Below are 19,071 nucleotides of genomic sequence, written 5' to 3' on the forward strand. Positions count from 1 at the left end.
CTGTGTAAATTGTAACTTTTATTATACACTTGTTTTTCATCTACATATTGATGATGCCACTTTATCTACCCTTGAGACACTTATCAGAGGCAGGATTATTTTGTACAGGTAACAGGAGTGACATTTGATTGAATGTATGTTTATTACTTCCATTATCATCCTTTTTTCCCCTCCTAATGTGAAGTGTTTGTCATTCAATAAAGCTACAAATACAATACTCAAATATTTTCTGTAGAAAGAGATGTCAATGGTTTCATAAAATGGTTGTATCTCTGTCTGATTGATGTCTACAGAACACAAGAGGGCAGCAGTAGCTCATCAGGAGAACAATGATGAGATACGTTTCTGTTGTGGGCAATCAACATTGGATCAGGGATTGTCTGGTAAGGTGTCCACCTCTTGCTTGCAGAAGCCGAAACTATACCAATGGTGCCAAAAATCAGGTTTCCCTATTGATGGCCTTTCAAAAAAAAGTACTAAGTATTCTAAATTATTATTATTAGTAGTAGTAGATATAGAACACCATTATGAGCATGACGCATATTTCTCTATTGACGGATATTTAAAAGGAACCATGCATTTTGACAAAATAAGTTTTCCAACCAACATGTAAATTGCTATAAAAAAAGTATTGCATTGTATTAGTAGATATTTTACCATGTTTTAGATCCCAACATGCACAGAGAAAGATATGCTTTATCATGATAAAAAGTACACAAGAGATGTCAAATGGTCTTATATTCTCTCTTTAATGGCATCAGATATTGATGATAGCATTTTAATACAGCAGAATTCTGTTCTAGACAGACATAATATATCTAAGAGGGCATCATAAAAGATATAAGGTCATTACCATAAAAAGAAATAAATACAAATCAAGATCAATCCAAAAATCTGTGAGCATATCTCTCTTAAATAACATTATAAAAACGTACAATAATTGAAACGACATCAGTGTCAAAAATGAGAAATTTCAACAGTGATATGCACGACAAAATAACTTTTAACAAAAATTGGCACAACTGTAACAGATTCACATTTCACAGTCAATTTCACAAGTGCCTAGTACTATTCTGTACTCTCTCAATGTACCTATATTCCATTTATGAATGTACCTCTTGTTAAAGCAAATACAGCACAAAATGACAGCATCATCTAGGAGTCGTTGCTGGAAGCTGAACACAGTGATACACTGATCTCACATCGCCTTTAACATTTTTTTTTACGCTCCACAGAAGAAATGTGCCAGAAGTTCATTCTTTTTACTTGAAGAGGGCATTGTTTTCATAAAGGACAACCTCAAAGTTAAAGCAACTGAGAGGATGGACCATGCATGATCAGTCTGAATGTATGAGGTTTAAAAAAATTAATAAAACGCACAACGCTAACCTAAAAAAATGCCTGGTTTATTTCTCAACAGTTCTTCTGCTGGTCTATGGGAGGACGGAAAATGACACTTGAAAATGGTGGAGCCTCAATGTACAAACACCACACGAGAGGGATAAACAAGGCAAGAAGAGTCATGTGACAACTCTTAAGCCATGACACTGAATACTGTTATGCTGCAGTAGGTGTTGCTTAAACTACAGTTTGCTATTGATAGTCAAGAATACAATATGAAATGCAGCATAAATGTCTAAACTCTCCACTATGCATTATAAAGGGCCAAGATTCCGAAATATCTAGCAAAAATTCATTGTGCATTATATTGAGCCAAGGAGATAAAATACAGCATTATGTGTATGTATATGTGTGGTGATATTGAGCTTATGAAAGAACTGATCAGTCTGCAACTACTAATACAAATCAATGCAGTCAACATTTTCACTTCAAACTCGCGCTTGAAATGCAAATGTGCAATAACTATTGGTGAATACTGAAATAACCTGTGTGTTGATCGGATTTACTGTAGCTTAGTTTGAAGAAGAGAAGAATGTGCAGGACTTGTGTAACATCATAATTAATGATCCAACGGTCTTATGGCTAAACAAGAGTCATCTTGTCAAGTATCCACTTTTCCGAAAGTGCCATCGGGAGGTCTGTAATGTTTAGGAAAGGCCTTCAGCTGCAGACAGTTAAAGGCATACTTGCGACATCCAACGTTCTTCATGGTATTCTCACGGCGGCAGCCCTCACTGGCAGGAGAAAGGGGCGGGATTGAGTGTGTGAAAACAGGCAGAAAACAAACAGAACATGAAGCCATGTTTAGAAAAATCACTAGCAAAAACTAGCACAGCCACAAAAGATGGCAGCAGACATTTCAGCAGTGTTATGAGCATGAGTATTATGGGTGAACACAGAATGAGGGTGGTGAAAGCAAGTTATAAAAAAAAAAAAAAAGGCAGAATAAACAAACAAACCACGTCACAATACAGTTAACATAAGTTGAAAATGCTAATGCAACATCCCTCTGGGCATAAGAGAAGTGGGTCACTAAAAGTTCACTAAAGTCACTAAAATGGTAACACACAGGCAGTTAATGCTCTGATCAAATCTGACAGAAATGAAAATAAATCATTAAGATTAAGACTGGTTGCTTATTAGGGTATGGTAAACAATTATATGGTAAATAATTATATTTGATCAGGCCAACTATTGCATGTCCGTCTTATTGGAAATCCAAAAAGTCTGTTTTACATCCTTGCCTAACTTTTTATTTATTTATTTATTTTCTTACATATAAAGATATACTTTCAAAAATGTGCTTGCATGTAAATATCTTAGTAATATCCAAATAACAACAATCAAATAATTAAATTAAACTTATTTAGCGATGCAACTGTTGTAATGTAAATGTAAATGTCAGTTTGCATGTTTTGGTACGATTTACAGGTGTAGGCTTTTGTTTACCAAACTGACCAATTAGAAATGAAACAACAGTGGAATCTGTCCTTCTCATGTCATTCCAAACCCATATGACTGACGTTCTTTCATGAAACACAAAAGGAGAAATTCTAAAGAATGTTCATGCTGAAAAGTCATATGAAAAAAACTGTATGGAAAAGAGTAGCTTGGAGACTCTGCTAAATATCTTTTAAATTCCACTACAGAAAGAAACACACAAAGGTGCATAAATGATCACAATTCTAATTTTTGCATTTACGAATGCTGTAAGAAGCATAAAAACAACACTCCGTATTGTATATTACCTTTCTAAAATAGGATTCTCTGAGCATGAAAGTTCAATAAAAACAAAAGCGCAAACCAAACCAGTCCATAAAACTATTCCCTAATCCAAGATACTTATTTCTCAAAATATTCACCAACATAGTCCATTGATTAAAATCTACAACTTCTCCCTAAAACTAGGGCTGCATAATTAATCCAAAAACTTTTGATTAGGATTTTGTCAGCATCTAGTACAACATTCTGTTTTAGAACGATTTTTTCCCCGATTAAACATTGTAACCAATCACAAACGCGTACATTGTGTTAATCAGTCAAATTTTTTGTAATAACCTGTATTTCTGTTTTAAAATAAATTTTATCAAATGAAATTCATAACTGAGATTACAGTATCATGGGAAATAATCATAATATTTGAATTTTTGTCATAATAATGCAGCCTTACCTAAAACCAAGTCTCAAAATTTAAAACGATCATACCTAAACTGAGACCAATCTTTAAATTCTATTCGTTTAAACCTACCAATGACATTCAGCTAAACTGAGACTGTCTCTATCTAACCTACGAGACTTCAAACTTAGTCATCAAAACCTTTCTCCAACTTGCTGTATAAGATGTAATCTCAGAAAACAGCTAGAAACATTATCCAACATAATTTAAAGCATACAGGAAAAAGTCTAGGCGTCATCTCTGACATTTTAAAGCAAACTTAGCAAAGACAGACTCTCAGAGCTGCAACATCATTATAAATGAATGAATGGAGATATTTTGAGACAGTCATTTTCTTTCGTGGGTCAGTTGAAATGCACACTTTTCTGCGGCCTGGTGAGGGTTATTTTTTATACATAAAGTTCTTGTATTGGGCAGCATTTTAGAGCATGTAGGATCAAGCGGTGCTAACTTGTAAACAGCAGATGTACTGGCCGTGGCATGTTTACAAAGCACAGAGAGGCCATTTCTAATTTGGCACAAAGGGAAGCACAATTAAACAGAGTCCTGTAAAATTATCTCATTTCCAATCATTATCGTAAACATTTACATATAAAATATATATTTACATATAAAGAAGGGAAGTAGTCTGATGATTTGCAGCCTGTATGCAATGGTTAGGAAACAAAGTGATTTGTTTTGGTAAAAGATCATACATTCTGGTCATCATTACTGCATAAGTGCCTTTACTTAAAGCAACATGTGGATACTCTTGGTATCTAAACAGATACATCTTAAAAGTCTGTTCCAGATTTGACACAAGCAAAAATTCAACCAACGCAATCTAGACATCGTTAAAGAAACAAATCTGCAGTAATGCACTTATAATGGAAGCTGTACATGGTTGTATTTTCAAAATTGTAAATTTTACTCCATAGACTTTCACTGTTAGTGCATTAATGTAAATAAGGTTGTTTGTTTTAAAAAATTGAGAGGCAAACCGAAATGATCTTGTAATCGGTTGCATGCCTCAGATGCGGTCAACGGATCTTGTGCTGAACCCGGAACATTTATTTACACAAAATACCCATTAAACCTATTGCCAAGTACCTCCTGTCAGCTGACAGTGAAAACATCTTTATAGACATGAAACAAAATCTTAATGAAAAGTAATTCTCAAGTGCATATTTCAAGTTCCCTGACTGAAAATACAATCTTATTTGGCCAAATTTAATTGTGTCATTGGAAAGGCTGCAAACAGGTTAGTGCAGACCAATCTTGGTAAAAGAGCAACATTCTTCCAGCTAAACATGGGAAGACATGAACACACTTAACACCCTAAAGTGCAATACATTTTTAAAGCAAGTGCGATGATAGTTGAGATTAGCTTTGGCCAGGCCTTATCTTTGCATTTAGATTGAAACACATGGAAGACGCAACAAAATCGACCACAAAAATAACTAGAAAATTTCATGATACTGTTACAGAATAACAATATCTCATTATAGAGTGCAACAGTCAGGTTCTGGAAGTAAAAATCATTTCATTTTCTCCATAGGGAAATTTACTTTTAACGATGACTTATAAACCTTTAAAGACAGAAGTACTGTGATTTTCAAGATCGAATGGTATACACTTTTGCTGAAGCCATCTGTTCGCATTACAAAAAAAAACAAAGAAAAAAAACCCAGTTGAATTCATGGTGAAAAACTATATTACCCATGATTCTGTACAGAAAATTCCACCAATCAGAAATTGGCGGCAAACAATTTAGTTTTTGATTTGATAGTAATTTGCAATGCTTAATGGGATTGTAGTTTTTTCCCCTTACTAAAGCTGTTAAGTATACAGTTTTGTACCTTTGTCTTTTGTCCAGTTTCAGAATACATATTTTTCAAATTTTATGTTTATGATGTTGTGATTCACCTTTTAGCTGTTTGGCTTGGTACATGGCTTATAACATTTTAACAAACACTTTTTAAAAAATCCCTATGGAAAAAAAAATGGAGTGGAAAAAAATACTTCCGGAACAAACACAGCTGAAAAAATGTGCAGGCACTAATGCACTCTATTATATACATATTGAATCGACCACTAGCACACTATATGCATGTGCCTAAAAATAGTTTGTTATAATAACACAAATAAAACAGTTCAATATTATAAGAATAATTAGTATTGAATAAATAAATCAATGTCTTAAATATATATGAATATCTATTTTCAACATACCCTCTAAAATAGAATCAGAATATTTGTAATATGTCACAAATTATTGTACAAACTTTTCTCATCCATGATTACTTAAGGAGAGAGAGAGAGAGAGAGAGAGAGAGAGAGGTAAGGCAGAAATGAACACCAAGACCTTTAGAATGGCTGTTAGAGAGAAGAGCTGAATCAACCAGAAATAATTCAGCATTGTCTGCACACAGCTCCTCACCCAGAGGAGGAAGAAACAGAAAAACAGAGAAAGGAAGTGCTGAGACAGCCAAAGCGAGGGAGAGAGAGAAAGAAAAATGGAAAAAGGGGGTCTCAGGCTCAGCTGCAGCGGAGTTTGGCCAGCAGGTAGGCAATGCTGAGGAACACCCAGACGATGAGCAGGTTTGGGCTCAGGGCCAGAAGGGGCAGAGAGTAGAGCAGACTGGGGTCCAGCCTGAAGTCACGTATGGGCAATAAGCCGCTCAGGTTCTTCTGAGTTACCCCCTCCCTGGTCCCAATGCTGCAGAGAGGGGCAGGGACGGAGGGACAGTGACGAGGGAGTGGTGGCAGGGGCAAACAGAATGGGGCGACATGCACAGGATGTGGTAACGTGACCGTTGTGGTGGTTCCAACATTAATGTAAAGTAAAAATGAAATGAAAAATCAATTGCAGACATGATGAAAAAGTGTTGAGTCGAGTCCATCCGTCAGATATGGATGCCAAGAAAATGTAAATCCAAGACAGAAAACAGACAATGTGAATTAAGAAAAGAAATACAGACACAGAGAAGGGAAGGAGAGAGAATAAAGAAAGAGAAAATTGTGAGTGATGTTCTGCGTCTTTGCCATTTAAAGTAAAGAAAGTTAGAGAGATGGCTTCTCCATGTTGGACAGAAAAGGGCGTACGTAGAGCTGCTGCTGCTGTCAGCACTGGGCCATGCAAATCAAGCGTACTGCGTCCTCCCATCATGCAACAGGCCAACAGAGCCATCATAACAAACCAACTGCAAACATAAAAACAATCTTGCGTACAGTATCTCTTTGTCTAGTAGGTGATCCATCTGTTTTGTATCCAGGCTTGAAGGAAGGTACATTTTTGATAGACTGCTGGCTTTCTTTGAGATTATTTATTTGCAGTTACTCAATCTCACACACACACACACACACACACACAAACACACACACACACACACAAACACACACACACACACAGCAGCACAGCGCAGTGGCAGACCATGCACAGTGCATTGTGGGCAATACTTTTACTTAACATCTAATTTATTAACCTTGGTTAATTAATTAGATATTATGAACTAACAATGAAGAACAGTTTTTACAGCATTTATTTTTATCTACTTAAGGTAAATGTTAATTTGTAAATGTGTTATTCTATACTTTGTTGGAATACTTTGATTTGATTACTTTTTAATATAGTTTGATCATAATATACTAAGTAATGCTAATTTATACAAATCATAATTTATATTAGTATACACCGTTCAAAAGTCAATAACATTTTTATGTCTTTTAAAGTCCCTTACTCTCACCAAGGCTGATTTTATTTGAGCAAACATACAGCAAAACAATAATATTGTGAACCTTTTTTCAAAAAAAAAAAAAAAAAAGACTTTAGAGTCACTTGATCCTTCAGAAATCATTCAAATATGCTGGTGTGGTCATTTCTTGTTATTATCAATGCTGAAAACAGTTGTGCTTATTGATATTTTTGAGGAAATCATGTAACCAAAAAAAAAAAGAAGAAAAAAAAAAAAGGGAAATCTTACTGACCCCAAACAGTAGTAGAAGCTGTAAAAGCATTGTCCGTTGCTAGTTAGTTTATGAGACCTAATGCATTAACTAGTGTAAATGATGTGAAACCTTATTGTAAAGCGTTACCATTGAGTGTTTACTGAGACTCTATAAAACAGCAACAAAACCTTCCTGTACTCCTCTTGTCTTTTTCATCAGCTTTCACAGGACAGATACAGTTTTAAATTGAACTACATATGTTTGTTTAGATCTGTCCTTAGGTTGCACAGGAGACAAGAGGAGAGAATTATGGGACAAAACCCTTTGAATTTCATACTCTTATTTATAAGCACAGAACATCTGGCAAGCAGACAGCCAAAGAAATCAGCAGATTCAAAGTTTCAACATTTCCTCACACTCTACAGGAGCGATTTAGTTGTGTTTATGCCTCTTGTAGAGCATGGAGAGAAGGGACAAAAGATGGAAGGGTGAAGTGGAAAGGAACAAACACTCCAAACAAGTGAGTAAATATAAAAGTAATGAACATATTAGGCCACATAAGCCACAGAGAAACAAAGACAGAAAAGTGTTACTGCAAACACCAAGAAGCTGCAAGCAATGAGGGATGATGCACTGGAGGGGATCTTTCAGAGAGAAAGAGAAAGGAAGAAAAGAGAAAAAGAAAAAGAGGGAGGCACATCCCCAAGCGTGCGATGCTTATGAATTGAAGTGCAGGCAGTTGTTCAGGTGTCTTACCTGCGCATGCAGTCGAGGGCCTGGGTGAAGACCTGCGGGGCCATGCCGTGCTCGTGCTGCAGGATCAGACACTGCTCCAAAGTCACTGACATAGCAGTGCGGTCTTTGGCACTTTTACAGCTGGTAAAACGTACTCCATTCAGTCGCCGACAAATCTGAGCGTGAAGGGGCACAAATATTGTGTTACAGCCAACTACATATTCACACTTATTCCAGTTTGGCATTCAAGTGTCTTTTGAAATGGAACTAGTACCACTTAAAACATCTTAAATGCAAACTCTGTTGGTACTGTGCTGAACTAAAACAAATTTTTTTTTTGACTACATATGTTCATTTGATATTAAGGGTGCACCAATTAACGCAGTGGTTCTCAATCCTTTTTGACTTCAAGGCCCCTCATGATCCAACACAATTTTCGAAGGTCCCTAATATTGGCTAAGACAGGTATTAGTGTATTTGTATTTGAATATATGACGTATTTGTGCAGTAATTATGATAATACACCTTGTTTTCAAACTTTATTATTAGCAGAAACTGGGAGTGTTGATATATTAAATAAAAGATAAATCCTTTTGTGATCACAGAACAACAAAGATTCTAATTCTGTATATTATTTAATAATAAAAATAGTTTTTGAGGAAGGAATAAAGAAACATGATTTCAGTTTGATATTTTGTGATTTTAGATTTTTTAAGTAAATAATTTAAGTCTCCCCCCTCTGGTTGAAAACCACTGAATTAAGCAATGTTTTTACACTTATTGGGCCTCATTCATGAAACACGAGCAGAACGAATTTTTGTGTAAACCATTTGGAAAGTCGTTCAGACTTAAATTTTCGGATTCATGAAAATGTTCGTATTTTGAAAATATTAGTTGATACGAAATAAATTTACACCTGCTCCCTACCACGTGTAAATGATGCATAAAACATTCAAACGTTCTGTATTCTTTTAGACAAACATTTAACGAGTTCATTTGCCCTGTCTTTTTTTTTTTTCAAATTTTTTACTCTTTAACTTTGGGTAAAAACGCAGAGCTCGTCACTTTCCCTTTTTACACAGCCGTCCAATCACAGTGGAGGAGGGGTGGGACAAACACTACATTGACCAACCATCATACTTGTACAACACATCAATGGAGAAGTTAATATTGCTGGTTACTGCATTTTTATATTCAATTATATTCTTCAAAATAAGATACTCATAACATGTTTCTGCCGTGAATATAACATAGCAAACAACGCGTCACTCCAATAAAATGCAGTGCTTCCAAAGCTCCACCAGCTGGTCGTTTTCAGAAGAGCACCAGGCATTATGTTAGCTGGCTAAAAACGCTCTGGTGGACACATTAATTTATTATTAGGCATATAGCCTATTAGTCTCTTATGCATTTATGCAATATAACTTGCCAAACCTGAGAATTGAATACAAAGGATTCCACACCATTCCTAGATACGTAATTTGCGTAGCTGAAATTCATAGGCGGGGAATATGCTAATTGTGAATGAGCGTGCATGCGCACCCTTTTTACGAATGATTGGAATTCATTAATACACACACGTTTAACTATCAAATCTGACCTTTAGGAAGTATTTGTGAATCCGGAGGAGAGTTTTCGGGATGGTCCGTTTAACGCATAAATTACTCAGAATTTACTCATATATTTACGAATGTTTCATGAATGAGGCCCATTATATGCATTTTTAAGTTAGATTTCAGCTTAACTTAAACAATAATTCGTTTTTTAAAAATGTCTTGTAAACCGACTGAAATCATAATTATCAGACTACAATTGACCTCAATGTTGTGGGCTTGTGTCAAAAGCCAGAGGTGACGTGCGATGCGTATTCTTAGACACTTTAGCTCGACTTCACAAAACCTGTAGCTTAATTATAACTACACATGGAAAATTACTGAATGTGATCAGCCAATATACCTGTACAAGCATTACGCCTATGTGCATGAAGCTGTAGCAAAATGCATCAATGCAAATTACATTTCGTAAAATGTCGACTTCTATTGGATTATCAGTATCTAAGATTTATTTGACTTTTTTTCAGGGTTTTATTTAGCTTTTTTCTCTTTGTCTAACTGTACAATAATTAAGTGATAAATTGCTGTGATTTCACCTCAAAACAAAAACTCATTTGTCAGTACAAATGAGATGAGCCAAATGAGATGTTTTTGCACTCAAACATGGATTCTACTGTATTTCGGACATGAACACTATGGGTGATGGTTTTTTTCTACGTTTTTTTTTTTGAATGAGAATAGTTTTAAATGAAATCAATGCTAAATGGGTTTGAGCAATTCTTTGAATATAATTTAGTTGTTTCACCCTTTATTGTGTCACATTAGGGGCCCTATTTTAACGATCTAAGCGCATGGTTTAAAGTGCACGGCGCAATTGCGCTTAGTGCGTATCCGAATCCACTTTTGCTAGTTTAAGGACGGGAAAAATGGTCGGCACGCCCGGCGCATGGTCTAAAAGGGTTGTCCCTATTCTCTTAATGAGTAATGGGTGTGTTTTGGGCGTAACATGCCATAAACCAATCAGAGTCTCATCTCCCATTCCCTTTAAAAGCCAGTTGCGCTCGCGCCATGGCGGATTCGCTATTTACATGGCGGAATTTGCAAGCGGAAAAACTGAACGCTTCTCTAGTGAGGGAATGGATCTGTTTGTGCACGTAATTCTGATACATGCAAAGACTATCCATTATGACATGTAAATAGCAACGCACCAGCAATGCGCCTGAACACACCTCGTTTTCAGACCAGCACGCCCATGGGCGCAGATGTATTTGCTATTTAAACAACGTGGCACAGGATGTGAAAATGACAACTGGGTCGGGCTGAAACTAGCAAAAAACACTTGCGTCGCGCCTGGCGCCGGATGTATGATAGGGCCCTAAGTAGGAGAACTGTTACCTCTGCAGCCTGCCACAAGATGTCTACATTTTTATTTTTCCTAGCATGAACATTTTGACCAAGGAACCGCAACAGCTCTGGGAGGCACGTCTGAATACGAGAGCGAGGAAGACCTATGAGAGAGAGAAAATTAAAACCAGAGTGACTTGCATAATTCAAATCTTGCAATAATTTCTTTTTTATTATGTAGAGAGGGAAAAAAAACATGAGAGAGAGTGATGACTTACAGTCATCAGGTAAAACCTCTTTGAACTGCTGGTAGTAAGAGCTAAGACGTGCCAGGCTCTCCACATTGATGAGCTCCTGAAGCGACGTGTCTCCAAACCTACGACACAAACATTTTGAATTCCCTTTAGATATCTTCAATATGAACACAAGTGTATGCCAAACTGAAAAAGAGATCAGATAAAACAAACAATTATGATATCATGCTATTTGTTGATGTTATGCAAGCACTCTTGAGGGGTGTTTTACAGAATCAGGACTCACTTCTCGGCGAGCGTTTGCTGCTCGTTGATGCCCACGTTGAACAGCACCGGCTGTACCCGCAGCAGCATGCCGTTCTGGATCTCCCTTGGCAATGCATCAAACATGCTTCCCGGGAGTGGGATGCGAACATTGAACCCGTCTCGATTTCCGGTGATCACAGGCAGCATGTCGGGGGAAGAGGTAGAGATGGCCTGCGTCACCTTGAATGTCACATTCCGAAGGTCCATTATTCCTATGCTCATGTCCTCTAACATGGCTAACTCCTCTCCTGGGAAACACACACACACAACAAAGCAAAATCACTGTACCCAGTGCAGCGTGATTCAAAACAGAGTGCTTCACTCACAGAGAAATAATGAAGAAGAACTGTGCCCTAAATGAGTTTATATAACAAGTGCTTTGATTCAGTGGTCACTGTGTATCCAGTTGCAAAGTATGGGCATACTATATGTGTGTAAGTGTGTGTTTACCGTAAGTACTTAATAGGCACTCGAACTGAGCAAGCAGACCGATGGTGTAAAGCTGTCTCAGGAAACCGTCGTCACGGAGACAGTTTCTCAGTTTGATGATGAAGCCACAAATTAGTGCTGTGAGCTTAAGAGAGGCAAAAAAACAGAGCAAGAAGACATGTCAGAGAATTACAGAAAAACAGACCATTCATCCAAAACTTTGACACTATGAAAAGTTCATAAAGACATTGTAAAAGAAATCCATATCAATCAAGCAATTTATTCAAAGTTTTCTCAATTGTACATTTGTAAACTACACGAACTGTACACATGTAAATATCTGTACACTCATTAAAACAATTACATGTTTTTTCTCTGTATTTCTACTATTATATTGCATTATTTAATTTTTATTTTTTCTTATATTAGTGTTATATATCATCTCTACTGTGTAATTCCTATGCATGTCTGCACTATCATGTATGTTTGCACTATGTCTGTACTTTCTTCTGCACTGGAAGCTCCTGTCGCCAAGACAAATTCCTTGTGTGTGTAAACACTTAGCAATTAAGCTCTTTCTGACTTCTGACTTAAAGAGACATCATCACTTTATACGATGAAAAGATTTGATTCACTGATCAGTGCACATACATTGAGCACGATAAATATGGTAAACAGAAGCTCAAACTTGCTTGCTAATGAGGTTTGTTCTTGTGTGTCAAGCAAGTGCGGTTGAACTGCCGTTCACCATATTTGATGTGCTCTATGATGTTAAACAATGTTTTTAGATGTAAATAAAAGCCTAAATGAAATCTGTTCATCATATAAAGCAATCGTTTCTCTTCAGAAGACTTGAATTTAACTGCTCGATTAATTTCAGTTTCTTTTACAGTCTCTCACTGAATTGACTTTCAATTCAGTGGCAGACATCTCTCAGGTTTTATTAAAAATATCTTCATTTGTGTTTTAAAGATGAACAAAAGTCTTCTAGGCTTGGAAAGACATGAGGTCGAGTAAATGATTTTTAAGTGTGAACTATTCCTTTAAGGTCATGGAAGTGTTCACTAATGTGTGTTTTAGAACTAACTGTCTGGCAGAAGACCACGTCTCGGCGGTACTGCAGGTTGAGGTCCATTGCGATGGTGGGTGCGCTGTCTTGCATGAGCAAGAAAACCATTGACTTCTTGGCTTTGTCACTCATCATGGCCACACACTCTGTTAGGGTTGTCAAGAGGGGATACAGGGCTTCGCTCCACTCACCTGACACACAAAGAGAATCTGCTGCTATTATCTTTATTAAACATGACATCTTCATATGTTTCTTTAAAATCTCATGTTTCACTTTAAAGACCCCATGAAATAAAAATTTTAAGTTTTGTTGCTTTTAGTCTGTGTATTAATCCAATAAGAATAATTCCCGGTTATTCCCGGATGACAGCGGATTCTGTCATCATTTACTTACCCTCCTGTGGTTCCAAAACCATTAGACTTTCATTTATCTTTGAAACACAAGGAAACGGCAAGGAAACCTGAAAGATTTTTGTCCCTCCATTGAAATTCCATTCCATCAAAGATTCAAGTTCATTAAAGACATAGTAAAAGTAATCCATATGAATTGAACAATTTATGCTCAACAAATAAATGGTAAACTGAAGCTTACGCAATGTGTGAGAACCAGTGAACTCAAGTTTGAAGAACCAATTAGGTTTGACCTTCCGTTGACCATTTGATGTGCTCTATGTATATAATCAATGTTTATATGTGAATAAAAGCCTACATTAAAGGGATTGTGTTTCTTTAGAAGGCTTGATTAAAAAGCTTGATTCATATGGATTACATTTTGTGATTTTTTTAATGAACTTGTTAAGGTTTTGGGGGACAAAAATCTCTCAGGTTTCATTTAAAATACGTTCATATATGTTTTGAAGATGAACGAAAGTCTTATGGGATTGGAACGACATGACTGAATTTTCATTTTTGGGAGAACTAACCCTTTAACATTTTATCATTTCTATACTAGTTTAATTGTAAACATTTACAAAAATTGCTTTTAGAAGATATATGCCTATACAAATTGCAATGCCTGTCTTTCAAGAATACAGACTCAAAAAACATTTTTTCTAATCAAATTTCTAGAACTGGAATGTCTGTTCCCCCCAAAAATTTAAAATACCACTAGACTAAATATGCTTCCTATCAGAGTGATTTACATTTAGTATAAACTAAACGCTATTGGACATTTAAAAAAAACCTCTTTGATACGTCTTGCCCCGACTTCCTGTTTAAATAAAAAATGTCAACACATTGGGGGTAACCAATTCACGGGGACTTTAAAGGTAACCAAGGACACAAGAGTTCAGAAAACAGTAGCAATGACAAGTTTACAAGTAACACCATTAACAAGGATGAACAACAACAGATGTGACATAAAAGTGAACACTTATTCAGCGTAAGCGCATAAGCCTAAGGGAGGGGGAGGGGTTCTTACCTGGGTAACTCTCCTCTCCACTGCTGCTGCTGCCATCTATAGGGATGGAGGTGCAACATGCAACAGTTAACTTAGCGAGTGCAACTAGCATAGCACACGCAGCTCACAGACATTGAACGCAACATAAGACAGCAGAAACTTTAAAATGAAGATTTAACAACTACTTTTCCACTCAAATACAAAGTGGAATGTTGCAAAGGATTGTCTAGAAGTAATATGCAAGTAAGTAATATTCACAGCTGCCTTGCAAGCTAATGATTTCATAGTCATTATATAATGTAAAAGACAACTGTAAATCACAGCATGCTGGTACTGCCAAGTGACTAACTGGCACAGACAGCCAGCACCAGACAGCCAGCCTGAGAGCCTGTTGACCAGCCAGCCAATCAAACGAGAGCACCCGGTCACATGTTCACAGTAGGCAAATATGCTGGGTCAAACAACAGAATGTTCCAGAAACATGTTCCAGAGATATGGCACATCAACAGAGAGTCACACAGAGACAACACACACTCGTTAACATAAACTGTGGAATGCACTTGGATGTCAGTTTTTCCATACATTCATATTGCTTTGTTTTGGCAAAAGGTAAACAAATATACACATATGTGACCCTGGACCACAAAACCAGTCATAAGGGTCAGTTTTTTGAAATTGAGATTTATACATCATCTGAAAGCTAAATAAATAAGCTTTCTGTTGATGTATGGTTTGTTAGGATAGGACAATATTTGGCTGAGATACAACTATTTGAAAATCTGGAATCTGAGGGAGCAAAAAAATCTAAATACTGAGAAAATCGCCTTTAAAGTTGTCCGAATGAAGTTCTTAGCAATGCATATTACTAATCAAAAATTAAGTTTTTATATATTTATGGTAGGAAATTTACAAAATGTCTTCATGGAAGACATTTTGTAAATTTAAGTAAACATGATCTTTACTTAATATCCTAATGATTTTTGGCATAAAAAAATCGATAATTTTGACCCATACAATGTATTTTTGGCTATTGCTACAAATATACCCCAGCGACTTAAGACTGGTTTTGTGGTCCAGGGTCACATATTACGGTACTAGACTCTTTAAAATCAGACACATACACAACGATGTACCATAGATACCTAGGTAAAAAAATAAAGAGGATGAGGTGGATTAGAAACAATGAGAGAAGAATTTCTAGCCACAACCAGTCAAGTTAGCGTAATATAAATGCTTGTTGCTATGGCAGCATGCAAACCTGTTTGAAGATGAACAGGTGACAGTGTTCGTGAAAAACAGAGACTGAAAGTGTAATAACTAGAAATAGAAAGAAGAAATGAGTATGTACATGTTAGTGTGTGTACCACTATGCAAATACAAGGGACAAGCAGCAGAGAATGTGAAGCAGAGTGCAGAAAGGCAAAATAATATAAGACTCTGCCTACTAGACTCCATGCTGTTCTCAAAAATATAACAGAGAGAGAAGGCGTGAACAAGACAGTGAAAGGCACCTACAGGCATGCGTTTCTGCATTAACAGGGCATGCAGGGTTCAGATCGGGTGGTGAAGATGAAGGTGATGATGGTGACGGTGATAGTGAAGGCGACTGCTGTTGCGGTTCAGGGACCGAGGAAGGCTCCTCCATGCAGACAGGGTTGATCCAGAAGGCTTTTGTTTTCCCATTACCTTTCTTACTGGTGCCACTTTGCTGGTCAGTCTGGAACATGTCCTCACTGCTGCTGCTGTGCAGACGGTCCCTCTGCAGCAGTTTATCCACTCGCTGGATGATACACTCTAGACTTTTGTCAACATTCCCCCACACCTTTTCCTGTAACAAAGAAACTGTTTGTACAAAGTACAAATTTTGCGCACAAAAACATGCATTTAAAATTTTTTAAACAGAATGATGCACTCATTCAGAGATTTCTGTCCCCCCCAAACTTGAACACTTCAAAAAATTCATAACAACACAGTAAAAGTAATCCATCTGAATCGAGTAGTTTCTTCTGAAGAGACACAATCTACTTTATATGATGAACATATTTAATTTAGGCTTTTATTTACATTGATAAATGGTCAAAGTTGTGTATTTGCTGTGTTTTATGTGTAAGACAATGAAAGCATGCATTTTTATAATAATAATAATAATGTTTATTGTTTTAGGAAAAACAGTTAGTTTAGGGATTTTTGGGGAGTATTTTCTTTATCTGGGTTTCAATTTTCTTCATCTGGGTTTCAATAAAATTAATATTGAGCAAACTTGATAAAATTAAACTTTAACCCAAACCAAAACCTTATCAAATTGATAAACTGATCAAATGTGACAGTAAAACTTTTACACTGTCACCAAAAAAAAAAAAAATCAGTTTATTTAGGGCTGGGCGATATGGCTAAAAAAATTATGGTGACTCTTTATGGTCAGAACATGATAAACACTTCACATTGTTGAATTCACATTTGGAGCACTCTTCCAGTCATTTTTCCTTAACAAAATAAATATATTAATAGAAAAATGTATTTCTTAGCTTCTGCATGTTCTAATGAGTGATAGTTTCAAATCATGAACCAGGTTTGTGTTGCCTGACTTTGATGACATGTATCTTCAGCACAGTTTGCAGTGCAGGCTGCAATATTAATAATATGACATTTTTTTGGTCTCTTAGAAATGCACATTTGACAGTAGTTTGAGTTGAGTTGACAGTAGTAGCTTGAATTAGGATGCAGATGTAAATTTATGTTCATTATCAAAAACAGTAACGACTGTAAACATTGTCACAACCTCATTTTTATATGATGAAATTTAATTATTCTGACTGTTTGAGTTTTACTAACATTAACCATTGGTCTTCCATAGTAGCATACATTTAGATCATGATAACCACAGTTAAACCACACATACAGCACCTCAATACCATGGTAAAAATGTAACTTTATGGTTTCTAGGTATTTGTATGAAAAACAGTAGTCTAAATACATTTAGTATAAGTGCACAAACACTATAACTTAAAAACAAAAAATACTGTAATTATATTCCATTACTCCTTTAATACATGTCTACATTAATAATATAATAAAATTCGATATGAATATCCCACATTTCTGCCACAATACCATGGCGCTGTTTAGTGCTTGCGTGACTTAGACTTATCAGCGAGTAAACGCATCTACTCTAGTGAGATCGCGCTGCGCTGCCGTTTCAACTTTGAGTCAAGCAGAAATGAATAGCGCTGTTTCGTTCCACTTTTGGCGCATAAACATTATATCGAACAGTTATCGAACTCTTGTTATCGTTTTATCTAGGAAAATTATATCGCGAGAATTATAGTTATCGTTTTATCGCCCAGCCCTTTTATTCATTAAAGAATACTAAAAAAAAATGTAACATGATATGCACCAAATATTAAGCAGAACAACAGTTTTCAACAATGATAATAATAAGAAATGTTTCTTGTACACCAAAATTAGCATATTAGAATGTTTTCTGAAGGATCATGTGAAACTGTGAAGACTGGAGTAATGATGCTGAAAATTCAGCTTTGCCATCACAGGAATAAATTACATTTTAAAAATATACTAAAATAGAAAATAGTTAAAGATATGACTACTACACAATATTTTTTTTTAGCAAATAAATGCTTGGTAAGCATGAGAGACTTCTTTCAAAAACTTACTGACTCCAAACTTTTGAATGGTAGTATAGATGTGTCAAGATTAACAATAGATCTGAACACATTTACACCAGATTACAAAATATTTTGATTCATATATCCAAACTGCTGTTAGGGAATAGTGAAAATGTTGTGTAAATATTAGGGCTGTGTATCACCAGCAAAGTCACGATACGATACATATCGCGATACAGAGATCAAGGTACGATACATATCACGATACGGGACTGCACTGAATTTCACCTCACCGCCGCGCGCGCGCACATTCTTTTTAGCGGTCAGACAAACTTTTTAGCGCTGCTCCGCAATTTTATCAATAAAATAGCTTAATCGCTGAAGAGCTACATTAGCTTTCTCAACAAGGAGCTGGTAACATCATAGTTTGTAAAGCAATTAAATCCACAGCTTCACTGTTAATAGAGAAACACGGCAAAACGGTGGTAATTCAGACATACACAGCCTCTCTCTCATAAATGAACACTTGATGAATTACACTTTTCTGAGAATAGAATATTGAAGTGGAAATCGCTAAACTGCAAGCTAACCAGTGTTTTCAGAAAGCCAGCACGTTTATCCACAGTGGAGAGAGAGCGCGTGCACATGGTTGCCAGATTGACAAAAATAAGTAACACACTTAGCAGATATTTCCGTATTGCGCAATTGGGAAGCTCTGTTTCGGAGATTACGTCTCTTTATATCAGGCAACCCCGGTTGTGTTCCTCTGCGGCGAAAGGGACTTTGTCTGCGGCCAGATTAAACCTTGTTGTAGCCTATATATTATGCTCTATTCATTATTTTTTTTAGAAACCTT

At 36.3% G+C, this 19,071-nt stretch overlaps 1 protein-coding gene across 7 annotated transcripts in view; it reads right to left on the reverse strand.

Moving 5' to 3' along the window:
• Window positions 1–742: 742 nt before the first annotated feature.
• LOC107705620 (type I inositol 3,4-bisphosphate 4-phosphatase-like) overlaps window positions 743–19,071 on the reverse strand; it is a 54,631-nt gene continuing 36,302 nt past the window's right edge. For 2 of the 7 annotated variants that reach the window (XM_016509006.1, XM_016509005.1), the window contains 9 exons: window positions 16,108–16,420; window positions 14,614–14,649; window positions 13,213–13,385; window positions 12,147–12,270; window positions 11,677–11,944; window positions 11,415–11,512; window positions 11,188–11,300; window positions 8,261–8,415; window positions 5,166–6,275 (listed from right to left, as the gene is read on the reverse strand). In XM_016509006.1, coding sequence (XP_016364492.1) covers window positions 6,095–6,275; window positions 8,261–8,415; window positions 11,188–11,300; window positions 11,415–11,512; window positions 11,677–11,944; window positions 12,147–12,270; window positions 13,213–13,385; window positions 14,614–14,649; window positions 16,108–16,420 — 1,461 coding nt within the window. In that variant the 3' untranslated portion in view covers window positions 5,166–6,094. Of the gene's footprint in view, window positions 2,136–5,164; window positions 6,276–8,260; window positions 8,416–11,187; window positions 11,301–11,414; window positions 11,513–11,676; window positions 11,945–12,146; window positions 12,271–13,212; window positions 13,386–14,613; window positions 14,650–16,107; window positions 16,421–19,071 lie in introns of those variants that run through there. The other 5 variants (XM_016509008.1, XM_016509009.1, XM_016509011.1 and 2 more) reach the window with 5 other exon arrangements.

The sequence above is a fragment of the Sinocyclocheilus rhinocerous genome, unplaced genomic scaffold (assembly GCF_001515625.1).
Source record: "Sinocyclocheilus rhinocerous isolate Xijiao unplaced genomic scaffold, SAMN03320098_v1.1 scaffold504, whole genome shotgun sequence".
In the NCBI taxonomy this organism is placed as follows: Eukaryota; Metazoa; Chordata; class Actinopteri; order Cypriniformes; family Cyprinidae; genus Sinocyclocheilus; species Sinocyclocheilus rhinocerous.